Genomic DNA, 16,616 nt, shown 5'->3' with positions numbered 1-16,616 from the left:
TTAAAAAAAAATTAAAAAGTTAATTAGAAAACATATAAATCATTGAAGAATTTTTTTTAAAGATTTTATTTATTCATGAGAGACACGGAAAGAGAGAGAGGCAGAGACTCAGGCAGAGGGAGAAGCAGGCTCCACGCAGGAAGCCCGACGCGGGCCGCGGGACCCGATCCCGGTCTCCAGGATCAAACCCCGGCTGAAGGCAGTGCTAAACCGCTGAGCCACTGGGGCTGCCCAGAGTTTAGCATTGTTAACAATATATTCTCCCCAAATTTTCAAATATATTTAAGTATATTTCATGAAAGAAAAATGAGACTAGTTTTTAATATTTACAATGCTGTGAATATCCACATCATTAAATAATCTAAAACTCAGTCAGGTGAGTGGCTGAGCGGTTTAGCGCTGCCCTTCAGCCCAGGGCCTGATCCTGGAGACCTGGGATGGAGTTCCATGTCGGGGTCCCTGCGTGGAGCCTGCTTCTCCCTCTGCCTGTGTCTCTACCTCTCTTTCTCTCTCTGTCTCTCATGAATAAAGAAATCTTTAAAAGAAATTCTAAAACTTTTCTAAAATTGACATTTTTATAATACTAAAGTAATATAGAACTATGACACAAAGATTTATAAACAATGGAGAATTGCAAAAATTGGGAATGTGAAAACTGACACTTCTATAAGTACAAACTCTGAAGTAATCCAAACTAAATGTTTATTTAACCAATCACAAATGAACAGGCAAATGTTTCTGATGTGTTCCCATAATAGGAATTATATTTATATTATCCTGCAGATTTTTTTCTTCTTGAGAATAGTTATCTTTCCTTATTTATACTGACACTTGTATATTCTTTTCAATTGCTATGTACTGTTTTGCTAAGTGAATGTTCCGTAATTTACCAAAGTATTTGTCTATCACTGTACATTTAGATTTTTTACCATTTCGTTTTTATTTTTGTTTAAATTCGATTTGCCGGGCAGCCCCGGTGGCTCAGAGGTTTAGCGCCGCCTTCAGCCCAGGGCCTGATCCTGGAGACCCGGGATCGGTCCCGCGGCCCGCGTCGGGCTTCCTGCATGGAGCCTGCTTCTCCCTCTGCCTGTCTCTGCCTCTCTCTACGTCTCTCATGCATAAATAAAAGTCTTTAAAAAATTCGATTTGCCAACATAAAGTATAACACCCAGTGCTCATCCCATCAAGTAGGTTTTTTTTTCCGTTTTAATTACAAAGGCCAAAATGGCTAATATGAAGAAAAAATTTTAGGGACGCCTGGGCGGCTGCCTTCCGCTCAGGTCGTGATCCCGGGGTACGGGATTGAGTCCTGCACTGGGCTCTTGCCAAAAGCCTGCTTCTCTCTCTGCCTGTCTCTGCCTCTCTGTCTCTCATGAATAAATAAATATTTAAAAAATAAAAAAAAATTTACTAACTTGCAATTAGAATTTCCAGGTCAAAGAGAACGAAAAATTTAAATTGACTCAGGTTGTCTTCTCAAAAGGGAGTAACTACTTAAGTCCTCTATTACTAAACCTCCCGCGCCTAAATAATAAAAATTTAAAGTGTGCTCGCTTTTAAAAATTTGGGTAAATATGCAGAGTATAATTACATTATCTCAGGCAGCCCAGGTGGCTCAGCGGTTTAGCGCCTCCTTCAGCCCAGGGCCTGATCCTGTAGTCCTGGGATCGAGTCCCATGTCAGGCTCCCTGCATGGAGTCTGCCTCTCTATCTCTCTGGGTCTCTCATGAATAAAATCTTTAAAAAATAATTACATTATCCCGTAATTTCATATTCTCCAATAACCCACAGTCATCATTTATTTTTGGAAGAAAAACACACTTGTGCCCTTCACTTCATCCCTTCCCCGTAGAGGTAGGAGCTCTTTCCGGGGGATTAGCATCTCTTTAGGAAGTTCCACTCTATCGGCTTCGCCTCTTCAGTGGCGGTCTTCCTTCTACACGACAAGGGTCTTATACACTCCACACACAACCGCCCTCTCCCTAAACCTAAGACGTTAAGCAGCCGTTGCCCGCCCTGTGACGTCTCAGCTTCCACAGAAGTCGGCCGCGGCCTGAAGCCCTCCCAGCCGTACGGACACCTGCCATCCTCTAAGATGGCCGCGCCCTCGGTGCTCCAGCCTTAACGCCTGCGCTGGGCAGGGCACAAAGGGCGCCGCCATCTTTCTTCCCTCGGCCGATAAACGTGCCTGGTGGCTTTGATAGACACCAACTTCTGAAGTCTTACCCAGTTAGCATAGCTTTATTGGTCATCTCTCGCAGCGAGGAGGTAAAAACACTAGCGGGGCCAGTAATGATTTCGATTTCACTACAAAGCCGCTATAGCCCCCACCTTCAGAAACGCCGGGGTGGGCGTGGCCTCTACGTCATAGAGCAGGGCCCGCCATCCGAGTTCCAAAATCCCGCAGCGCGCCAAGGGCCTCGCGGGATTCGCTGGTCTCGGTGGATCCGAGTCCCTAGGTGCTGCGAGGAAGCGCATCCGGACAGGAAGTGGCTATGGACGTTGGGGGCTTTTCGTCGCTGCGTTCAGCCTCTGTGGAGGTTCGGGTTCAGGTGAGTCAGGTTCCGGGCTTGGTTCTCGGCCTGTGGGGTCCGTGAAACGGGAGCGTGTGTGAAGGACCGCAGTTGGGATTTATTTGGATTCAATCATTAAGGAATCCGGGGAGCGTGATGGGGCCTTTGGGAGTCAGTGATGAAAAGTCTGAAGACATCGCGACTGAGAGGCCCACTTTGTTAGGGTTTGAAGTCCACGTGGGTCGCTCTGCCCCTGGGACTTGGTGGTTGAGAAGTGGGGTGGAAAGTATATGCGTGAATTTGCCCAGCTTCCGTGTGTTAGAGGAGCCTAGGTTGGAGATGTCCCTATTGGTTTCTTCAGCCTGTTGTGGGTATGGCACTTTTAATACAGGACTCACCCTAAGAGGCTCCTGGTGGGCGCTCTCCGTGTTCGAGGAGATCCAGGGCCCCTGGAGAATCGGAGGGTTCAGGCTTAAGCCTTGAATGCTGGAAACAGACCTGAGGCTGCATTTTCTCCAGTTAATCCAAACCCAGTTCTCTCCTTCAAGTCCATCATTACGGACCTTCCTGAAAACTTTGTCTCCCAACATCTCTCTTCGCATTGTCCCCACAAAATCAAGTGTGTTCTGAGTGAGCTAGTGACACAATGACTCTTTTTTTTTTTTTTAAGATTTTATTTACTTATTCATGGGAGACAGAGAAAGAGAGAGGCAGAGACACAGGCAGAGGGAGACGGAGGCTCCTCGCAGGGATCACGCCCTGAGCCGAAGGCGAACGTCCAACTGCTGAGCCACCCAGGCGTCCGGACATATTTACTCTTAAAAGATGTAGCTTTTGTTCTTCTTGCCTCAAATTAATTATAGTCATGGATATTTTCTTTTAGGGTCATTCTAAGTAAAAGCATCTCCTCTACCCTATATTCTGTTCCATAGTGAGAACCTTTCCCCCCCACCCCTCACATTTAGGAGCATCTGTATATCTGTATAAGCATAAGGAAAATTGATTGTATCATGTCCTTTCATATCCTCAACGTATTTGCATAGAAGATGATACTTATACAGTTTTAATCATTGCAGTAATACCAACACAGGTTGGTGAGCCATTGCCATGGTGTCTGAATCAAAAAAATTTTTTAAAGATTTTATTTATTCATGAGAAACACAGGGAAGAGGCAAAGACATAGGCAGAGGAGGGGAGCCTGATAAGGGACTTGATCCCAGGACCCTGAGCCCAAGGCAGACACTCAACCACTGAGCCACCCAGGCATTCCTGAATCAAACATATTAATATAAGTGGTAATGACGTGAAATATTCAAAAGTATTGTTACAGTTTTAGTAGTTTTATGGAGGTTTAATTTACATACCATAAAATTGACTAAATATTTGCAGTTCAGTGAATTTCTAGAGTTGTGCAACCATGAGCAAATCCAATTTCAAGACACTCCAATTTTAAAACATTGCCATCACCTGGAAAAGTTTTTCTTTTTCTTTTTAATTTTAAAGATTTTATTTATTTATTCATGAGAAATAAAGGAGAGGCAGAGACACAGGCAGAGGAAGAAGCAGGCTCCTTGCAGGGAGCTGCACGCAGGACTCCATCCCAGAACCCCGGGATCACACCCTGAACCAAAGACAGACGCTCAACCTAGGCTGAGCCACCCAGACGTCCCTGTTTTCTTGGTCCTCTGTACACTGAGTCTCCACTCCTACCCCCAGCCACACACAACCACTGATCATCTCCTAGGGTCTGTTAATTTGCAACTTCTAGACATTTCATATAAACAGAATCATATATGTAGTCTTTTATTGCCTTTTTTCATTAGCATTGTATTTTGGTGTACGTTATAATTATCACTAGATTTTCCCTTTTTTTTGCAATTAATTTATTGAGGTAAAATTGACATACAATAAGCTACAGATATTTAAACCATACCATTTGGGGATCCCTGGGTGGCTCTGCGGTTTGGCGCCTGCCTTTGGCCCAGGGCGCGATCCTGGAGTCTCCAGGTCTCTGCCTCTCTTTCTCTCTCTCTGTGTCTATCATCAATCAATCAATCTTAAAAAAAAAATAATAAACCATACCATTTGGTAAATTTGTTATATATACTCAGGATAGTGTCCCCACATCATGAAGATCATGAACATACCCCTCACAGCCAAATTTTCTGTGTTCCTTTTTAATCCATCCCTCTCATATTTCCCCTTCCCTCCCAAGTAACTGCTGATCTATTTCTCACTACTGTAGGCTAGTTTATATTTTTTAAAGTTTTATTGAAATGGACTACAGGATGTACTTGTTTTTATTATGATTTGATTTATTCAGCATGAGTATTTTGAGATAACATTCTTCTTTTTTAAGATTTTATTTATTTACTCATGAGAAACGCAGAGAGAGAGAGAGAGAGAGAGAGAGGGGCAGAGACACAGGCAGAGGGAGAAGCAGGCTCCACTCAGGGAGCCCGACGCGGGACTCGATCCTGGAACTCCGGGATCACGCCCTGGGCTGAAGGCCACGCTAAACCGCCGAGCCACCCGGGTTTCCCTTGAGATAACATTCTTGTGTGTATCAGTAGTTCCTTTTTCCCCCTTATTTCTGAATGATCCATTGGATGTATATAATGCCTTTTGTTTAGCTAAACTTGTTACTTTTCTGTTTGTTTTCTGTGTACAAGATTATGTTGTTTTAGCAAGTATAGCTGTATTCTGCATTTCTAATCCGGATGCCTTTAAGTTTTAGTTATTTAATGATTTGTTACCTATTATTGAATTGATTAGAACCTGTATTATAATAATGGAAGAAGGGGTGATCGCAGCCACTTTTGCCTTTTTTTTTTTTTTTTTTTTTTAAGATTTTATCCATTTATTCGTGAGAGACATGGAGGCAAAGACACAGGCAGAGAGAGAATCAGGCTCCCTGCAGGGGACTTAATCATGACCTGAGCCAAAGGCAGACACTCAACCACTGAGCCACCCAGGTGCCCCTTTTGCCTTGTTCTTAATTCTAGGAGAAAAATATTCAGAATTCTATCATTAAGTCTGATACTAGTTTTGTTTTTTTGTGGATGCCCTGTATCAGTTTGAATAAGATCCCTCTGTTCTTAGTTTTTCAAGAGTTTTAATCATGAATGGTGATGTGACATGTGGTTACATACTTTTTCTATATCTCTTCAGAACATGTGGGTTTTATACTTTATTATATTAATTTGGAGTGTTATATTTATTTATTTTCACATGATAAAACCAAACTGGCATTCCTGGGATAAATCCCCCTTAGTCATTGTAATTCCTTTTTATATTATCCTAGATTTGTTCTGCTAATTTTTCTTTTTTTCTTTAAAAAAAATCCGTTCAATGAAGAGCACCTGGGTGGCTCAGTCAATTAAGCGTCTTCCTTCAGCTCAGGTCATGATCCCAGAGTCCTGGGATTGAGCCCTTCATGGGCTCCTGCTCAGCGGGGAGTCTGCTTCTCCCTCTGCTCCTCATCTCGCTCATGCTCTCGCTGTCTCTCTCTGTCTCGCTCTCTCAAATAAAATCTTTTTTTTTTTAATAAATTCTTATTCATTGACAAACAGTTCAGTATTGGTTTCAGGAATGGAGTTCAGTGATTCATCCTTTACATATAACAGCCAGTGCTCATTATAACAAATGCCCCCTTAATACTCATCACCTGTCTATCCCATTCCCCACCCACCTCCCTCCATCAACTCTTAGTTTGTTCTGACATGATTTGTTTCCTTCTCTCCTTTTTTCCCCCCCTCATATATTCTTCCATTTTGTTTCTTAAATTCCACATGAGTGAAATCATACTTGTCTTTCTCTGATTGGCTTACACCGCTTATTGTTTTAGTAATATGTAACAGTTTTTCATCTATATTCCTGAAAGAGAATTTAGAAAAAGAAAATTACGCCTTTGTCTGGCTTTGATGTTTTGGTGATAGTGACACCATGGAATGAATACATCTGGGCGTAGGCTTTTCTTTGTGAGACAGTTTTTTTTTTTTTTTTTAAAGTAGGCTCCATGCCCAGCACAGAGCCCAATATGGGGCTTGATCTCATGACCCTGAGGTTAAGACCTAAGGTGAAATCAAGAGTCAGTCACTTAACTGACTGAGCCACCCAGGCGCCCCTGTGAGACAGTTTTTAATTACTAATTCAATTTTTTTTTAGAAGTGTCTTTTCTTTCTTTTCTATCTTTCTTTCTTTTCTTTTTTCTTTCTTTTCTTTTTTCTTTCTTTCTTTCTTTCTTTCTTTCTTTCTTTCTTTCTTTCTTTTCTTTTTTTTCTTTCTTTTCTTTCTTTCTCTCTCTCTCTCCCTTCCTTCCTTCCTTCCTTCCTTCCTTCCTTCCTTCCTTCCTTCCTTCCTTCCTTCTCTTCTTTTCTTTTTTTTTCTTTCTTTCTTCCTGACACAGAGAGAGGCAGAGACATAGGCAGAGGGAGATGCAGGCTCCATGCAGAAAGCCAGATGCAGGGGATCCCTGGGTGGTGCAGCGGTTTGGCGCCTGCCTTTGGCCCAGGGTGCGATCCTGGAGACCCGGGATCGAATCCCATGTTGGGCTCCCGGTGCATGGAGCCTGCTTCTCCCTCTGCCTGTGTCTCTGCCTCTCTCTCTCTGTGACTATCATAAATAAATAAATAAAAATTAAAAAAAAAAAAAAAAAGAAAGAAAGCCAGATGCAGGACTTGATTCCAGGACTCTAGGATCACGCCCTGAGCTGAAGGCAGATGCTCAACCGCTGGGCCACCCAGGCATCCCTAGGACTGTTTTTCTGTCACTTTTGTTATTTGACTCTTTCCAGGCATTTGTCCATTTCATCTAAATTATTATTAATTTATTTTTACATTTTTGTTTTTAATCCATGGTTACTCAGAAACATGCTAATTTCCAAATGTTTATATATTTCCTGAATTCATTCTAAAGTGAGTATCTAATTCAGTTCTATTATAGTTGGAAAAAATATTTGAAATGTATTGACATTTGTTTTATATCTGATATTATCTTTTCTGGAGGATGTTTCATGTACCTTTGAAGACAATGTATATTTTGTTGCTGTTGAGTGTGGCATCAAATAATTGTTGGCTGATTGTGGTGTTCAAGTCTTAAATATATCTGCTGGTTTTCTGTTTTTGTTTTTTTGTTTTTTTTTTAAGTTGTTGACAGTGGGATTTTGAAGTTTTCTATTTCTATCTTCAGTTCTGTCAGTTTTTGTGTCTTGTGATTCTGCTATTAGGTGTATATAGATTTATAATTTATAGCTTCCTCATTTATATACTTTTTTTTATCTTATTACCAACCAGAGAAAATTCACATAAGCCTTGGCGCTAGAGTTTTTATTAGAGTTAATGTACACACACATGACTGCCTGTATGGCTGACTTTAGTCTCCTCCAGCCCCTCCAGAGGCATGGCTGATACCACCTAGTCCAAGGCCCTTCACCATAAACCACTTTATTAGAATAGACTACCTGACTGTCTTGCATGGCCCAAGACTCCCAGGTGAGCATAGACACTCTTAATTAGGCAGGATATTCCGTGGACTTAGAAGTTTCCTCCTTGGAACTAAGGGCAAAAGCTAAACCTCTGTTGGGCAAGGTTAATCATTTAGTGCACAAAGTGGGATAAGACTGTCCTTATGGTTTGCTTTGTTCATTAGTCTTCACATTGAAGTGTGCGTACCCATGGAGTGTATAAAAACTTTCAAAGCAATTCATGAGGACACATGCTTTTTAAAGACACAATGTCCAGATCTTTGGAACCTTCCGTATGTCCTAAATGGATGTGCCTTATTAGCCATCTGCCTCTGAGGCATCATGCTCTGCTGCTTTTGCTTTTCTACTATCTATCTATCTATCTATCTATCTATCTATCTATCTATCTATTTAAGATTGACTTATTTATTCATGAGAGATAGAGAGAGAGGCAGAGACACAGGCAAAGGGAGAAGCAGGCTCTATGCAGGGAGCCCCACGTGGGACTCCATCCTGGATCCCGGGATCACACCCTGAGCTAAAGCCAGATGCTCAACCGCTGGGCCACCCAGGTTCCCCCCCCCCTCCCCTTTAATAGCCATGCCACTTCTACGTCACAGACGAAAGCCATACCTTTCACACATTTAGAACCCTGCCTTATTGCCCCAAGTGTGGAAGCTTTGGGGGCACCAAATAAAGGAATAGTTGGAAATACTGAGGTTCATTAAGGTAAGTGCATAGCAGCAGTGAAACACCTGGGCCAAGAGGGAATGTACACTCAAAGTCACTTGCTTTTTAGCCCGCAGGTTCCAGGTCTCCCAGAGCAAGAGTGATCGAGTGAAGGAATGAGGGAAGAAAGAAGTACTAGGACTTGGAAATCATTGCTTCTAGGGACAACTTCAAGTGGACACCAAGATTTCTGACTTCAAGAACTTTGTGGCAGATGCAGAAGAGACAAGAAACAGAATCCATGTCACTGTTTCATGAGCACAGAAGATGATCAAAGCCCAGGTGATTTTCATTTGTGTGCACTTTTCCTGCGTTTTCTGACAGCTTGTGGTAACCTGAAACAAATCAGTTCAACACTTTTGTATGAATTGAAATAATTGGATTTAGGGAGAAATTAAATTAGATTCTAGATTCAAAAGCAAGGCAAAGTGAAATCAGGAATATATTACTCATAGCAGTCATCCTGAAGGACTAACATTGATTGGGACACAGTGTGTGACTGTGGTACATCCTGGAGGTTATGTTACCTGTCACTTTGTGTCTGATATCTCTAACAAACATCACAACCAGAGAGACATGAAAAGCTATGTGATATGCACTGGCTCTGGGAGGAAGGCAGACCAGTTTCTTGGAGGATTCAGTAATTTATACCACTTAGGTCTCAGGAAATTTCTTTGGTGGATTTTCTCAGGATTGTGAGATTGAGCCCCATGTCAGACTCTGTACTGATGTGGATCCTGCTTAAGATTCTCTCTCCCGGATAGCCCTGGTGGCTCAGCGGTTTAGTGCTGCCTTCAGCCCAGGGTGTGATCCTGGAGACCCGGGATCGAGTCCCACGTCTGGCTCCCTGCATGGAGCCTGCTTGTCCCTCTGAGTGTGTCTCTGCTTCTGTGTGTCTCTCATGAATGAATAAAGAAATAAAATCTTTAAAAATAATAATAACAAATAAAACAAAATTTAAAAAAATATTCTCTCTCCCTCTCCTTCTGCCTGCACTGGGTCCCTGGACCCTGGTTCACTTTCTGTCAAAAGAAAAGTCCATGAGTTCATAGTCATACTCAACAAACAAATATTTTTGTTATTACAAACCATAAGAATGAACTGCCTGGTTAATGGCTCTTTCTTTTCTTTTTTTCCCCTTTTTCTTTTTTTTTTTTTTTCAAGATTTTATTTATTTGACAGAGAGAGAGACACAGAGAGCACAAGTGGAGGCAAATGGCAGAGGGAAAAGGAAAAACAGACTCCCCGCTGAATAGGGAGCCTGATGTGGAGCTTGATCCCAGGATTGAAGCCAGACTCTTAACTGCCTGAGCTACCCATGTGCCCCATTAATGTTTTTTTCTAAAATTGTAGTGTTTGTTCAGAGTGGCGACAGAGAAATCGGTTATGGGGTCTAGTCACATTTCACATTCTAATGTGCCAACTCATGGTTTTAAACATGTTTACAAATGTTGGTTTTGGAGTCTGGGTGACTGCACACTTCATTTAGCCATCATACCCCTGAGTTTTCTCATGTGTAGAACGGGGTTAATGACGGTGGCACTCACATCATAAAGTAGGGTCTAAAATGCATTACTCTAGGCAAAGCATCTAGAAGACAGTCTGGTTGATAGAAAGTGTTATATAAGAACATCTAGTGCCCACAGCTTCCCAACACTTGTTATTATATTATCAAATTGCATATTTTCAGAGTCTGTATGAGCCAATATTCTTTTGCCTTTTTTTATTTTGCATTTTCCCAATCACTTGTGAGGTTCAGATTCTTGTCCCTTTGTTGCTTTTTTGGATTATTTTCTTCTGTGATATGCCGTCCTCCTTCTTGGCTCATTTAAAAAAATTTTTTTGTCTTATTTGTAATTGCTGATCTTGTGGTATATTGGTCTTTTATTTTTAAAATTTTTTATCTTATTTTAAGATTTTTATTTATTTATTCATGAGAGCCAGAGAGGCAGAGACATAGGTAGAGGGAGAAGCAGGCTCCCTGGGAGCCTGATGCGGAACTCGATCCCAGGACCTGAGCCAAAGGCTCTCAACCACTGAGCCACCCAGGTGCCCCATATTGATCTTTTTTGTGTTGCAGATATTTTTCTAGAATCTTATCTTTTAGCTTTTCTTCTTAATATCTTTTTCCATGCAAATGTTTTATTTTTGATTCAAATTAAAATTTGTTAGTCTTTTTCTTTATGGCTTTTTACTTGAACCATAAATATTCCATATTTTCTTCTTTCTTAAGTTCTTTCTTTAAAAGTTTATGTCCTATATTTATTGATGTTGTAGAATAATAACACATATATGCCTATATCTATATAATAACATAGGTGCCTGAAAAATTACTCCAAAACTTAACAACTTCAAACAAGATATATTTTTTATCTCACACTTTCTGTGGGTCAGTAATTTCAGCATGACAGTATGTATTGATTTTATTGACAACACTTCTAACACCAAATGAGGTTTTTTCCTCCTGATACCAAGTATGTGATCTCTTCCAATACCACTTTTCCAGCCCTCTGATACTGACTACCTGCAGTTAGCATCAGATTACACAGGTTTAAGGGTACAGACCTGCAAGAATGCCCCCACTTCAGATACCAATCTCAAGGCTTGGTCTCCTGTACTGATGGGCTCTAAGTCATGGTTTCTGTGGTCCTTTTCTCAGGACAGAGTATGGGAATATGCCACTTTTCTAGCAGCTGGATATGCTCACCAACTTAGAAGCTTGCCGAACCTGTGGTTTTGGGGGTTTTATGGAGGTTTCATTTCTTAGGCATGATTGACTAACTCGTTTACTGTTGAGTGACTGAATTTAGGAAGTGGGGCTAAGTTCCAATCTTGTAATCACATTGTTTGTTTCTCTGGCAACCAGCCCCTATTCTGTAGTTGTATGGGGGCCTGGGCTAACAGTCATCTCATTAGCACACAAACAACTCATCACTGTGGAGATCCTAAGATTTTCGAAGTTCTTTGTACTAGGAACTGGGACCAAAAACCAAATATATATCTTTTGTCATATCACTACTGGGTACTTGGTTTCACAGTCTCTCATACTATAATCAAGACTATAATCAAATTGTAAGTCAGGGTGGCATCTGATTTGGAGGCTCGAGTGGGGAAGGATGCACTTCTAAGCTCACTTACTGAGTTGTTCACAGGATTCATTTCTAGAAGGGCTGATCAGATGAGATCTTCATCTGATGAGTTCCTACCTGTCTGCTCATGTAAGATTCTTACTTATTAGTTTCTTGCTACATGGGCTTTCTCATCATGCCACTTGTTTTATCAGAGTCGTCAGAGGATGGATTCTGTTAGCAAGGTGGAAGTCAGATGTAGTATAATTGTAAAAGTGCAGTGTAGTCACTTTTGCTGTATTTTCTTTAGAAACAATTCCTGAGGCCAGGCCATGCTCAAGGGCAGGGCACTTGATAAAGGGACATGAATACCTGGTGTGTAATAAGGAATTTGGCTGACCTTTGTCTCTGATTCCTGAGAGGTACCTTTAAACCCTTGGAATTACCTGTGTGACAGGAGTGTCTTTGTTTTTCATCATGGACCACGGGGACTACACTTTATGCTAATGAGTTGATTCATGTAGGCCCTGAATACTTTGTGCAAATGAGGTATCTCAAGATGGGACTATCCATGTGAGAAAGACCAACCATGTGATTAGAGGGTTGTGGCTTTGAACAGGTGACCTTGAGGAAGGGTAAGGATTTGGAGATTGAGTTCAGCAATGTGGTCTGTGTTTCAGTAAATCATGTGTAAATAATGAAGCCTCAATATAAACTCTGGACACTGAGAATTTGGTGAGCATCCTTGGTTTGTAGTATTCTTGAGTATTGTCAACGTTGTGGCTGGGAGTAGATGCTGTTCACAGTTCACAAGAAGTCATGTGTTTTAGTACCAAATGTGTTTCATGGCTGGCCATTTTGGCACAAAAAATCAGGACTTTCAAGATAATATTGCATTCTTTTCTGAATTCTGTTGTTTCTGTGGTGGTTGATCTGGCTTTTTGTTTCTAGATGCTTTTATAGTTTCTCTTTGCATTTAGTATATTATAGTTTTAGTCTAATGTGTTGAGGTGTATAGTTGTGAGTTTTTCAGCTTTGGGGTCTTTAGATACTGTTTCTCCATTACTCTCTTTATCTTTTTGAGAAACTATAAGCAGGTATACATTAGATCTTTTTAACACTATATGTTTATTAACCTCTTCTTTAGGTTTTCCTTCTATGCTGCATTTTTTTTTTTAATTTAGTCCTGAGAGAGAGAGAGAGAGAGAGGCAGAGACACAGGCAGAGGGAGAAGCAGGTTCTATGCAGCGAGTCTGATGTGGGACTCAATCTCGGGTCTCCAGGATCAGGCCCTGGGCTGAAGGTGGCGCTAAGCTGCTGAGCCACCAGGGCTGGCCCAATGCTGCATTTTTTAGAATTCCTTCAGTTATATTCCAGTTCACTACAGTGTATTTTAATCTGCTGTTTTCCTGTCCACCAGTATATGTATAGATATATATGTTTGACAATTAGAAGTTTTTTTTTTTCCTCCCAAGTTTTCCTAACCAAATTTAACGGTCTTTTTTTGTGTTAGGTATACCTTGTATGGTTTCTCTTATTCTTTTACACTTACTGAAAACACTATCTCATGAATTCTGAATGTGGAGGCTGGTCATGGTTGATTCTTACACTGGCTATGAAGTTTTGATGTGAAAAGCAGAAATATTTTGTTTGTCCTGATGTTTTTTTGCCTATTTTTAGTATTTGGAAATGGTGCTAAAATATTTGCCAAGAAAGATTTTGCTTCTACAAAAATGCTGGGTAAAAAAAAAAAAAAAAAAGATTATTTATTTATTTTAGAGAGAGCATGGGGGGTACGGGAGCAGAGTGAGAGAGATTCCTCAAGCAGACTCCCAGCTGAGCACAGAACTCCATCTCAGGACCCTGAGATCATTACCTGAGCCAAAATCAAGAGCCGACCCCTCAGCTGACTGAGCCACCCAGGCACCCTGCTTCTACTAAAATGTGTTTAAGAAAAGTATATAGATGAGGCTATATAATGGTTAGAACAACCTCCCTCATGCTTCTTCCCTGTTAATGAAAGTGATTCACATCTTATTAAACAGGACCATATTATTACAGGAATCGCTGACACTGGAGGATGTGGCTGTGGACTTCACCTGGGAAGAGTGGCAGCTCCTGGGCCCCGCCCAGAAGAACCTGTACCGGGACGTGATGTTGGAGAACTATAGGAACCTGGTGTCAGTGGGTGAGGGCAGCTTCCCTGTGTCACTTAGAGGTGCCTAGTCACTGGCTTTTCCTCTATCACTTGATGAAAGCTTTGCAGTCATTGTGGTCTTCAGAAGAGTCTCCTATCTTGGCCCTAAACAAAAGGGGATAATCTTTTCTATGCTGAAAGAGAACCTTTACTTTGCATGTGAGAAATTATTTTGTCTCTAAAATGTAATATTTTCTCATCTTAACCTATTATACCCAAGTCTTTTGTTGTTTCTTATGAATAGGGTGTCAGGCTACCAAACCAGATGCATTGTCCAAGTTGGAACACAGAGATGAGCCATGGATAACAGAGGATGAAATCCAGAGTAGAACCCATACAGGTGAGTGAGTGAGAACCAGCAAGGGGAGTGACTGAAAAAGTTATATTCTAGTCATTAAGAGAAAGTGTCATATTCTAGTCATTAAGAGAATGTGTCAGGATACCTTAATAGCTCCTCCACATATTCCTTTCCCCAGATGAGAACTTTCTTTGTATTTAACTTTGAATATGCTCCTATCTCTTCTTGAGTCTGATACTTACTTCATCTTACATCTTTATCATTTTCTTTTAAACTGGAATCATAGTCAGTAGTAAAGAGCCACTTCCACATCATCTTTAAAACACTTTTATTCCAAGGGCGCTTGGGTAGCTCAGTGGTTGAGCATCTGCCTTTGACTCGGGTCATGATCCCGAGGTCCTAGGATCAAGTCTGCATCAGGCTCCCTGCTTCTCCCTCTCCCTATGTTACTGCCTCTCTCTCTCTGTCTCTCTCTGTCTCTCATGAATAAATAACTAAAACCTTAAACACTTATTCCATGCCATCTTCTTGAGAGAATTTGTTATTCTCCTCTTTTCCTAGGATTTGGGAAGCTTGATAGTCATTTCCAAGAGGACTCTCAAAACCACAGATTTCTTAAGAGCACACAACGATATGGGGAACAGTGTACATTTAGAAATACTGTTCATCTGAGCAAAATAAATTTTGCCATAACACAAAATCATGTGTTTGACTTAAGCAGAAAAGCTTTGAAATCAAGTTTGAGTTTAGTTAACCAGAAGAGAAAATATGAAATAAAGAAGGCCACTGAGTTTAATGGAGATGAGAAATCTTTTCTACATGGTAATCACGAACATTTGTATTCTGGAATGCAATTCCTTGAAAATGCAAAACATATCAGCACTAAATTCCAAGTCCTTAAGCATCAGAAGATGCATAAAATGGAGAAACCCCATACATGCATGGAAGGTGAGAAAACCTGCATTAGGAAGTCTCAGCTCATTTACCATCAGAGCAGTCATAGAGGAGAAAAACCCCATGGGTGTGATCCATGTGGTAGATCCTTCTCCAGAAATATCATGTTCACTAAACATCAGAAAACTCCTACGCAAGACAAAGTCTTTATAACCAGTGAATACAGAAAAGGCTCTAGTGTGAAGAGGAGTCTCACTGTGCCTCAGCAAACCCAAACAACAGAGACATCCTACACATGCAGTGAGTGTGGAAAAGGCTTCACCATGAAGCGCTATCTGATTGCCCATCAACGAACTCATAGTGGAGAGAAACCGTATGTGTGCAGCGAATGTGGAAAAGGCTTCACTGTAAAGAGCAATCTCATTGTGCATCAGCGAACTCATACAGGGGAGAAACCCTATATATGCACTGAATGCGGAAAAGGCTTCACAATGAAGCGCTATCTTGTTGTACATCAACGAACTCATACTGGAGAGAAACCCTATGTATGTAGTGAATGTGGAAAAGGCTTTACCGTGAAGAGTAATCTCATCGTACATCAGCGATCTCATACTGGGGAAAAATCTTACATGTGTAGTGAATGTGGAAAAGGCTTCACCACAAAGCGCACCCTCATTATACATCAGCGAACTCACACAGGAGAGAAGTCTTACTTATGTAGTCAATGTGGAAAAGGCTTCACCACAAAGCGTACCCTGATTATACATCAGCGGACTCACACAGGAGAGAAACCCTATGAATGCAGTGAGTGTGGTAAAGCCTTCAGCCAGAAGATATGCCTCATACAACATGAGAGATGTCATACAGGAAAGACTCCATTTGTGTGTACTGAGTGTGGAAAGTCGTATTCTCACAAATATGGTCTCATTACCCATCAGAGAATTCACACGGGAGAGAAACCCTATGAGTGCAATGAATGTGGAAAAGCCTTTACCACAAAGTCAGTACTCAACGTCCATCAAAGAACTCATACAGGAGAGAGACCATATGGATGTAGTGATTGTGAGAAAGCCTTCTCCCACTTGTCAAACCTTGTTAAACATAAGAAAATGCACACCAAAGAAATGAGTAGATTGAGTCAGGTTGGAAGTTCCTTTAACACAGAGTCACAGCTCATTACTTATGAGTGAACTCCTACAAAACAGTATCCCTGTGAATGTGATGACCTGCGGCAACCAAGGCTTCATTAACCATCCGTGCTTCCAGGAGATTGGAATGTGATCATAGTACTGCCGGTTGTCAGATGTGTGCCCTGCAGAGATAACTTGTCGAGGAGGTAAATCTGGTGGCTACAGTGAAAGTGGTATAGTGCCTTTAGTGATCCTTACCTCATATTTTCTGTCAGTGAAAACATGTTTGAAAAACCGATACATTCAACATGGAAATGCATTGA

The 16,616-nt window shown here is 41.2% G+C and overlaps 1 protein-coding gene across 1 annotated transcript in view; it reads left to right on the top strand.

The window, feature by feature from the left end:
* The first annotated feature begins 2,379 nt into the window (after window positions 1-2,379).
* LOC112643690 (zinc finger protein 347-like) overlaps window positions 2,380-16,616 on the top strand; it is a 53,409-nt gene continuing 39,172 nt past the window's right edge. Inside the window, exons 1-4 of the mRNA XM_035699726.2 lie at window positions 2,380-2,552; window positions 8,777-8,988; window positions 13,836-13,992; window positions 14,216-14,311. Of these exons, the coding sequence (XP_035555619.2) occupies window positions 8,974-8,988; window positions 13,836-13,992; window positions 14,216-14,311 (268 nt within the window). The 5' untranslated portion in view covers window positions 2,380-2,552; window positions 8,777-8,973. The remainder of the gene's footprint in view (window positions 2,553-8,776; window positions 8,989-13,835; window positions 13,993-14,215; window positions 14,312-16,616) is intronic.

Source organism: Canis lupus, chromosome 1 (assembly GCF_003254725.2).
Source record: "Canis lupus dingo isolate Sandy chromosome 1, ASM325472v2, whole genome shotgun sequence".
Lineage (NCBI taxonomy): Eukaryota > Metazoa > Chordata > Mammalia > Carnivora > Canidae > Canis > Canis lupus.
The sequence above is the reverse complement of the archived record's forward strand: the minus strand, read 5'-3'. Positions and strand labels throughout refer to the sequence as shown.